Below are 10,078 nucleotides of genomic sequence, written 5' to 3'. Positions count from 1 at the left end.
CGGGGACCGCTCTTCATCGCGGTGCGCGGGCCTCTCTCTATCGCGGCCCCTCCCGTCACGGGGCACAGGCTCCAGACGCGCAGGCTCAGCAATTGTGGCTCACGGGCCCAGCTGCTCCGTGGCATGTGGGATCTTCCCAGACCAGGGCTCGAACCCGTGTCCCCTGCATTAGCAGGCAGATTCTCAACCACTGCGCCACCAGGGAAGCCCCCATTTAATCCCTTTTAAAGTTATTTCCCACATCCACATACCAGGTGGTTGAGTGAAAATAACTCAAACTTTTTTTCCAATGAAAAAAATACTTAAGATGTTAATAACACTGACCCATCAAAGAAATCACACAGGGAAACCTAAAATTAGGTTCCTATTTACTATCCTCAAGTTTACAGACATAAAAAGTAACAGATATTTATAACAGGCATCATTACTCAGAAAACATGACATGTCTCATTTCAAATATGATTAGCAAGTTGGTATTTAACAAATGTGAATTAATCGTTAATATATAAAACACAGAATACCAAGACTGTTTTTTAAAAGAATTGTTTATTTACTGGACCTGGGGCAGATTAGATACACAACCAATTTTAAATTTACATCTTTTAACTCAATTTTGAAGTGTTTTCACACACACACGCACACAAATTGGCATGCAACAGTTGTCCTAAGGTAAAACACAGTCACCTTAAACTGTTGCAAGTATTTTCACCCAAGGTTGAAAAATTGTTTGTCCTGAACATGAAAACCTGTAACAAATTTAAATTAATTATATCAAACTCGTTACTTGTAGTTTTCCCCTTGCAAAGATCCAAAACAAAAGTACAAGTAACCAATATACATCAGTCACAACATAATCCTGGATCATCCCCACACCAAAACTAGATGCTCCTTTAATTTTAAACCCATCATCAGAGGCCAAGAGAAAGTCATTTCGTTTTATACAAAACAAAATTCACATGTGCCAAAAAAAGAAAGACCCAAGAAAAACAAAAACAAACACCCTAGTACTGACAGTAATGCTCAGTACACTAATTAAACAGTGGCCAAAATGCCACTGATCAAAAATAAAATAGTGGCTGTATATCACTGCAAAGAAGTCCAAGAGGCTTTTAACCCTCTGGCTTCAGAAATCCAGATTTTTCCAATTACGTGAACGCACACCTCCTCCGTGCCAAGAGTAGAGAAAGTGGGTGTGCCAGCACAGAAGGAAAAAGAGCCGCCGGTCACGGCACCACCCAGAGAACTGGCTTTAATAGAGGCTTCTTACAAGGTTAGGCAGAAACCGAAAAATGGTTATTAGCCGCTTGTGGCAACAATTTTAAGTGGAGGTGATTGAGTTCCAAGGTTCAAAGTAAAACTTTAAAGGGGAAAAAGGTTGTTGGTTTAAGTCTTATCTTTAAAGCAAAAACAAGATAGACAAAGTATAAAAGTACCAACCTGGTAGCATACTCTAGTCACAGAGCTCTGCCATTAGGCTGGACAGAAAATGTCAAGATTCAGATTGTTGTTTCTGATAAGGACTCAACAACAAAATGAACCTTTAATGACTTGAACTGCAGGATAAGGGATCCCAAGAATGCAGTCATTTTTAGTAAAGTACTATCAGTAAAGTACTATCCTGAACAAACTGCATTTTACTATGAAAACAAAAGGAAAGAAGATATAATAAGGACTATACACCTATGTTCCACTTACAGTGTTTGAGTTCTGGAAGGACCTGTATATGGAGAAAGAACTGAAATATGAAATGCCAATCACATGTCAAATTTTCACTATAACTTTCCTAAAAAAGTGTTTTCCCCCAATATCTATTAATCACAAAGAAACAGAAGCTGTGAATGTACAGTTTAGAAAATAAAAACGTAGAAACTAATGACATTATTATGACCAAGATGTTTGGTAAACAGTGAATTATGAGTTTCGGATCATCAGGAAAAGGCTTTTTAAACGACCCTCCGGACTTCAAAAAATCTCTTCAGGTAGTAGATCTGTCCCAATGTCATGGCAACTAGAACAAGAGCTTCAAAGAAGGACCAAAGGACCACTCTGCTGTTTGTGTTGTCATTGACTGTTGAGGACAAACAAACAAAATTTAACCAAAAAAAAAAGAAAAAAAAAAAAAGAAACAGCATAGGCATCATAAATTATCCCCTATTCTTAACTCCATGTGAGAGTAATACTTCACACAACATTCACAGTACTCTAAATACCTCTGTCTTTTGTCCCCAAGCAACTTAACGTACTTAGAAGCAGAGAACTTTAGATTTAGATGAGATCTTAAAGATTCCTGGAGTTCAGTCAAGCCCAATCTGATTACGCATGAGAAAAGAGAGGAAAAGTGACCTGCCCAAGGTCAGAGTCTACGGTTAAAACCCAATCCAACACATTAGAAAGTCCCTGCATTACAATCCTTTTTGCTGAATCAGAAAATTGACTTAAAAAAAAAAAACAAACAAGAGATTATTTCAAGATCACAGAGTTAACCAAAAAGCACTACCTAACAAGTCAAAATGTGTCAGTCTAAGTGCCTTTCTCTTTAAACATTTATCCAATAAATATTTACTAAGCACTATGTACAGTACTTGGCATCTGTTCTAGATGGTGAGGTTTCTCAGTTTCATGGACCAATACTGGCAGCTACTACTAGACAAACCTGAACTAGTCTCATGATTTACCCCATTTTTAAGCTAAGAATTTGATCATCAAAGGAACAGCCGTGACTATATTAATTTATTCCACTCAATTTATATCACATTCTTTCAATTTCCTGATCAAATTCCTTAACTTTTTAAAAGCACTGGGTAGTTTCTGATTTTTCTGCAAATGGCCAATACTAAAAACAATAATAATGAGCAATACAGTAATATAGATGAATAACTGACTGTCGTATTTTCAGATGTACACCATTTATAAAAAGATAAACTAGAATTGCAATAAATGCTGGACTTATCACTCAGAAAGAAGTGAAAAGCAGTTAAATGTTTCCAGAAAGATAACTTGTAGTTACTCAAGAAAAAAAAGTGGGTTTTTTTTCCAGAGTAAAAACAGACACATGCCCAAGAACATTAACTAGAACTCTAAAAACCACCAACACTTACATTTTAGTGCTAATTCCATGGCATGAAGTTTATTTCTGCTGCAAACTTAGTAACCAATTTCTAGCATAACTGAATGACTAGCATCTTAAAATTTTTGTCTAAAAGGGGAATGGCTGAGCAAATACTTCAAAATATTAAGCAACCACATAAAAAGAAGTATTTATCTCTCCCTTCACTTATAGAAAAATGCATCTTTAAGCTTAAACAGAACACACTGAAGCATACTAACATAGGAAAGTAACCATCTAGGAAAATGTGTGTATATAAGACGCTGTACTCATGCCATTCACACATTAGCCTGATCTAAAAGCAACACAGCGCTATTACAATACTGTAGTGTAAAAAAAAAGTCTCATTATAGCCATCTCTGAGAAGCCAGTGTTATAGGAAGATGTACAAATAACAAACAACATTGTGGGAACTATTTGATTTGTGAAATTAAACTGAATGTCTAAAATTCTACTTTGTTTGTGAAACAAATACAAGAGTATCTCCATTCAAATTAACGACGAGAGAATAAGGTTGGATGTCCCCATAGACTGGAAGATTGGTGCTTCCTCTGGCTGCTGTGTTCGCAAGAACCTCCTATTTCCTTAAGCCACCTGGCCTGAACTAGTTAAACTGCAAAGCAGTGAAAACTCTTGAGTCCTCACACTTTGTTCACTGCCCTTCTCATCCCAGAATGGGCTGGCCCCCACCTGGGAGCAAAATAACCAACGGGTGAGGGAGAGAAGGTAGGGATTCCAGAGGGTGAGGAGATCAAGAGTGCAGGCAAGGAGAAGGAACCATGGTGGAAGATGCAAGAGAGTATGCATAAAAGCCTTGGTCCATCTCAGGCCCCATTCCATCCCAAAAAAGGGAGAACAGAGGCACTTCTCCAGTCTGTTACATTTACTCATTATTCTCCCAAGGAGAGGTGAAGTCTGCGCTCTAGGTCTTAAAGGGGCCTTTCCATCAGCAGCAAGAATAGATGTAAGAGTGTGGGAAGAACAGAAATCACATCTTAAAGAAATTCAACCTGTTCTTATCTATTTGAGTCGCTCTTCTCTCCACTCCCTACCCCAACTTCAAAACAAAGATTCCAGACATAAGCCACTTTGCATTTACAGACGAGCTTGCTCCCAGTGAGGTCTATCCCCAAGGACAACCTGGAGGATGAAGATACTGAATGGGTGAGGACCTGGATCTAAAATATGGTCATCTGGTCTGTGGGTCAATATGGTACCTCTTAATTTTAAATGCAAAAGCAACATAATTAATGCTACATCCTGGGCTAAAACAGGCTTTTGCAACCTAAGACGGGATTCCAATTATCAATGTTTCTGAAGACTAATACATTCTCAGTTCCCAGTTTACAAACTTGGGAGCCCAAACTGATCTTCACCTGGTGAGTACATCTATTCATGGTTTAATGCTTTCTATTTTAACTAGACTAAACCTTAGGTTTTAGAAAAACAGCTAAGCCTCAGCATATAACATTGACCACACTGGCACAAAAGTTTCAGATGTGTGATTTAAAACCAATGCAACACCACAGGGAACTCTGTTCAATGTTATGTGGCAGCCTGGATGGGAGAGGAGTCTGGGGGAGAATGGATACGTGTATATGTATGGCTGAGTCGCTTTGCTGTGCACCTGACACTATCACAACTTTGTTAATCGGCTATACTCCAATATAAAATAAAAAGTTAAAAAAAAAAACAATGCAATATCCATTTTACAGTTTTTCCTTTCTGCTTTACGAAAACCATTAGCTTACTCCCTAGCTGACCATACATTTTTTTTAAACTCTTAACGTTTGGTTCAGAATGAATGTCCCAATAATAAACTAGTCTAGTACAAAGCTCTACAAAGAAACACGTATACTCAAAAAATATCTTTGCATAGATGTTTTTTTAAGTCAATATTTTAGTATGTTTATGTTTGCAAAATTTCCAAATGAGGAAAATACAAGCTCTTGGGTAATACACCATCACCAATTCATGGCCCCCAGTCAAAGCATTAACTTACTTGCTCTGTGTATTCTCTCCCGAACTTCCATGTATTCCTGTTCATGCTTTACAGCTGTCATCGCCACTGCGAGCTCATTAATCATTTCTTCTAGCTTGTTCTGGTGAGCTAGAAAAGGATTTGAAAACAGATTAGCACATACTTGGCAATCTCTTTCTGAAAAATACTTATAAAGCGGTAAAAAAAAAAAAAAAAAAAAATTCCTCCAGAGAAAGCATACAAAAGAAGCTATTTTTTTTTTTAATTTTTAAAAATTTATTTATTTTATTTTTGGCTGCGTTGGATCTTCGTTGCTGCGCGCAGGCTTTCTCTAGTTGCGGCGAGCGGGGGCTACTCTTCATTGCGGTGCACGGGCTTCTCACTGTGGTGGCCTCTCCTGTTGCGGAGCACGGGCTCTACGCGCGCGGGCCTCAGCAGTCGTGGCACACGGACTCAGCAGTTGTGGCTCGCAGGCTCTACAGCGCAGGCTCAGTAGTTGTGGCGCACGGGCTTAGCTGCTCCGCGGCATGTGGGATCTTCCCGGACCAGGGCTCAAACCCGTGTCTCCCGCATTAGCAGGCGGATTCTTAACCACTGTGCCACCAGGGAAGCCCCAAAAGAAGCTATTTTTAAGAAATGGCTCAGACATCATTTGGGACTACTGATGACAATTTAATTCTCAAAGCATTTTTTAAAGTTCATTCCCAGTAGAGAAACCTTTTTCAGAGTAGGAAACATACTATACAACGTTTACTAACTAAAGGACTACAACCCTAAGAAATGTCTTCCAAGGAATTCCTAAGTGAAGTTCACTGAACCCACTGCTAACCATAGTGGAGAAAAAAAAAAGACTGGCGGGGGGGTGGGGAGGGGCTGCCACAAAACAAACAAAACCCTAATAATAATCCTATAAATAACAATATTTAAACTAAATCAAAATCTACTCTTAAAAAATCATGTAACTCTAATGTTAATTTAGCAGTAGTATCAAAACTGACTTTTAATCTTTATGAAGCTGAACAGAGAAAAACATGAAGACATTCTGAGGAAAATCCACACCAACTCAACATTCTTCTATTACAGTCAAAGCAATAATTTCACTATAGTGGGAAACAGCAGGCACTGCAAGTGAAGAAACAAGCTCTCAGCCGCGCAAAGTTTAAAAGCAGGTATTCTCTTTAGCAAGGTAAACAAACAGTTCTGAAAAATAAGTGTACGCTTCTAGGTAGTGCTGTATTATGATAATGAACAAACAGGTATGAAAAAAATATACCACAAGGGAAGACTGCATCAGAGGGGTTTCTTCAGGACTGCCCAAGATTGGGCCTCATCCTGAATTCCAAATTGCCACAGATAATCCTACATTTCTTAAGAGAAACCAAGAGCCTCTACCATTTTAAGGTAGTTGGGCTGGAATCACAAATGATCCCTCACTAGCTTCATGTCAGAAGCCTACGCACTAGGTGGAACCTTTAGAGCACGGTTTCTCAGGAGAAGCACTGTGGACATTTTGGACCACATAATTCTTTGTGGTGGGAAGCTGTCCAATGCATTGTACGACCACCAACCCAGCCGTGAGAATCAAAAATGTTTCCAGATACTGCCAAACGTCCCCTGGGTGGCAAAAATAATCCTAACCTGAGAACCACTGCTTTAGAGGAAAGCTTGATTTTATAGCTGCCATTCACTGATATTAACAAGCAAAAGCGAGAATTTTAATTATCGTGTTAGAAGATTTAAGAAGAGTATTCACATTCATCAGCCAACATTTTCTGACTATTTAGAAAGGACTAATTTCCAGAAAATGAACAAAGTCAAAGCCCTTCAAAACTCCTAATTCTCCTTGAGAATTAGCCAAGTCCTGAACTGCAAATGACCCTGAAAAGCAAGCACAGAAATTTCTTAGTAGTATGATTCTCTAAATTCTATAGATTTCAACACCTAAAAACAGTTCACCTTCTTTATGTAAATACTCTACTAAGTGCTCACTATCTAGGTCAAATGATATCACATTAATACTATGAAATACTATTAAAACTACTACTACTACTACTAGTTTCCAAAAATCCTGAAACGTACTGTGCTCCAAAAAAAAAAAAAAAAAATCCTTATGTGCTGGTTCCTGGTAAGCAATTTATCCAGAAGAATCAATTTAGGGTTCGTTGCTGGTCAGTTGAGGAATAAAAATTAATCCAACTGCAACATATGTCTGACAAAGCTTTTGTCACCTTATCTAGACATGGCTCCTAGAACTGCATTTCACATCTGACCAAGTTTCAAATGACCTAACCTGTATCTCCTGTAACCAAATAAAAACCACCAAAAAACAACCACTCTAAAACTCTAAATTAGTTGTAGGTTTTTTTTTTTAACTAAGAGAAAAAACAAAAAACACTCTCATGCTAACAAACTGAGGTTAGAAAGAAGGAAAGCAGAAATTAGACAGTAGCCAACAAAAATATGCAGAAAGACAGGATGTTGTCAAAAATCAATCCACATACCATCCCAGGTATCTCCACCACCTGAAGAAGAGTGTAAGATATAAACACACACATACAAAGAGTTTAGCTAAACTAGTCATGTATACAAATGAGCAACTAAATATGTATATACCAGAGTAAGCAAATTAACAGAACAACCTAAGACACATGTAACCTACATGCTTACAAGAGCACAAGTGACTAAGAAAAGCTGCCTGAAATGGCAATTGTAAAGAAGTAAAATATAAACATGAACCTCCAATAACTTCTTTTTGTTAATTAGGAGATCTGGATAAATAAAAAGTATATTTCACAAAAGGTTTTTGGTCGTAAATACAGTCAGTGAACCTAAGATATCAAACACTCCACTCAGGTGGATAAAATGTACAGAATTAATATTAACTCTTAGAATGTGATATCAATCTTCTGAATGTTCATCTCACCTTCTGTTTCCATGTCTTGTCCTTTGGGGGCCTCCCCAATATCAATGGTGAACATCACTATCTTTGGAGTCATGGTGGACATCCTATTGCTAAAACAGAACTTATATGTTCCATCCATGTGAGCAGCAAATGTGTATTTCCCACTGGACTCCCGGTCTCCTTTATAAATTCCTTTATTATCAGGCCCTGTAATCTGGAAGCAGGAGAAAAATGCGTGAGATAGCTCAAAAGATTTAAAATCGTAAGTGATGTCTGTTGGCAATAGAACATTCTCTAAGAAAATGTAACCTGCCGTTGGCTCCACTTCAGTTACTGACAGTAACCTCTTTAGGCTGCAGTTCTCCCATTTAAGAAACAAGGCTCTCTGAACACCTTTCAACTCTACATTTGTCTACGTGACTACATTTGTCTTATTTGTCCAACTTAAATATAAACCCCTCAGAAACACACCTTACACTTGTCTTCAAGTGGCCCAATACCACCAACAAACAGGCAAATATGCAGAACATATCAAAACCAGAAAAAAAATAAATCTCTTTAAAACTAAGAGTTTTGAGCAAGCTACACGTCTAGGTTTTCCTGGTTGATCTGCCGGTAAAGGAATCTGCTTTACCTGAGATGCCTGAAGGCCTAAGGGAAAGGACTAGGCTGGAAATTGGGAGCCCCATGTTCTCACCCCAGTGTGTTACAAATCAGCTGTTCAGCCTTGCTCAAGTCAGTTCCTCTTATGAAGCCCGTGCCACCTGTAAAACCTGCAGACTGAAATAGTTGATGTCTTAAGATCTTAGCTAATTTTAACAGTCATTCCTTCCATCATCTCCTTATTTATGGACTTCACTTGTTTTGTGCGATTTATGTCCTGCTCAGTTGATGGTCACTGTCAGATGGAAAATCCTTAGACCCAATTAATCATGCTAACAGGTGAATTTAAGTAGTAATTACATCTGGTTTCCTAAAAAAAATCAGAGGCGAGTCATTCCCTGGGCTTAAAAAAAGACACAGGAGAAATTTTAGGGACTGCTAGTTTCTTAAAATAATTTTCCGTTTTCTCCAGATACTACGCTGCAGTCACTTCTAAACTGCATGACCCAACTCCACTCTCCCAGTCATGAGATGGCTAAACGAGGTATCCGGAGGTCTGTGTAAGAACGAGTTAACTCGGGTGAAAAAATAAAGGCAAACACAACGCGAACGTCTGCCTAGCACTCCTCCATAGCTTCCGATTTACTTTTTCACAAGTTTCCATGCCACGTCCCAACTTTAATTCGCGCTATGAAGGGAAGCAGCTGATGACCGGATCGAGACCTGCCATCAGCTAAACGCGACTGTGAAGCGCCTCCTGGGCCCGGAGCTGACACGCGGCGCCTGGTCGACAAAGCTCGGCGAGAGGTTCCAAGGGGAACCCGCCGTTCAAGTTGAGAATCCAAAGCAACCGCGCAACGGCTCCGTATCCCGAGCGGAGCCCGGAATCCGGACGGGCGCGGGGAAAGGGGCCGTTAGGGGGTCGCCGGGTGGCGGCTCGGGCCCCTCCCAGTACTCGGACAGCGGCCTCCGTGTCCCGCTCCCCCCGCGGGCCCCGGGTGCCGACAACCCCCGAGCGGCCGCGCGACCCCGCCTCGGCCGCGGGCAACGCGCCCGCACCTCCACGTCGATGTCCAGGAAGCCGCCCTCGGCCACCTCGAAGATGAGGCCCATCTTGGTGCCCGAGGTGACCCGCTCGAAGAAGCACTCCTCGGCATGCGCGTCGATGCTGACGAAGTAGCCCGAGGCCGTGGCCAGGAGGGCAGCCAGGAGCACCAGCAGCTCAGCGAGCGTCACCATGGTGGGGCTGGGGCCGAAGCCAGGACCGGGATTGCGGCCTCCAGAGCCGCCGTCGCCGCTGTCGTCTCAGGCGCCGCCACCTCAGCTCCGCCCCTTCCGGCTGCGCCACCCGAGGGGGCTGATGCGGGCGCCGTGGATTGGTGGGCGCCAGTAGCTGCCACGTAAAGGACGCACGGCGGCTGCCGAGGGACAAGGCGGCTCTGCGCGGCCCGAGCCTGGACGGTGGCTCCGAAGGACCAGAAACCAT

General features: G+C 41.0%; 1 protein-coding gene across 2 annotated transcripts; it reads right to left on the bottom strand.

The window, feature by feature from the left end:
* Nucleotides 1-527: 527 nt before the first annotated feature.
* On the bottom strand, nucleotides 528-9,939 carry TMED2 (transmembrane p24 trafficking protein 2). Of its 2 annotated transcripts, XM_007189629.2 has the most exons (5): nucleotides 9,652-9,939; nucleotides 8,011-8,203; nucleotides 7,589-7,609; nucleotides 5,109-5,216; nucleotides 528-2,068 (listed from the first exon to the last, which is right to left on the bottom strand). In XM_007189629.2, exons 1-5 carry the CDS (start codon nucleotides 9,829-9,831, stop codon nucleotides 1,944-1,946), a joined length of 627 nt encoding a protein of 208 aa, XP_007189691.1. In that variant the 5' UTR covers nucleotides 9,832-9,939; the 3' UTR covers nucleotides 528-1,943. The 2 variants fall into 2 exon arrangements, with proteins under 2 accessions (XP_007189691.1, XP_007189692.1); XM_007189630.2 differs by lacking the exon at nucleotides 7,589-7,609 and having other exon boundaries at nucleotides 9,652-9,938.
* Between the last annotated feature and the right edge of the window lie 139 nt (nucleotides 9,940-10,078).

Source organism: Balaenoptera acutorostrata, chromosome 13, assembly GCF_949987535.1.
Source record: "Balaenoptera acutorostrata chromosome 13, mBalAcu1.1, whole genome shotgun sequence".
Classification (NCBI taxonomy): Eukaryota; Metazoa; Chordata; class Mammalia; order Artiodactyla; family Balaenopteridae; genus Balaenoptera; species Balaenoptera acutorostrata.
The sequence above is the reverse complement of the archived record's forward strand: the minus strand, read 5'-3'. Positions and strand labels throughout refer to the sequence as shown.

What these genes read in the sequence shown, in the direction of transcription:
- TMED2 (XM_007189629.2), bottom strand. Translation starts at nt 9,831, where the DNA reads ATGGTGACGCTCGCTGAGCTGCTGGTGCTCCTGGCTGCCCTCCTGGCC. An exon ending in TCCTGGACATCGACGTGGAG is followed by an intron (nt 8,204 to 9,651) that starts GTGCGGGCGCGT and finishes TCCTGCTTCCAG; the next exon opens with ATTACAGGGCCTGATAATAA. An exon ending in TGGTGGAGATACCTGGGATG is followed by an intron (nt 5,217 to 7,588) that starts GTATGTGGATTG and finishes ATCCTTTTCTAG; the next exon opens with CTCACCAGAACAAGCTAGAA.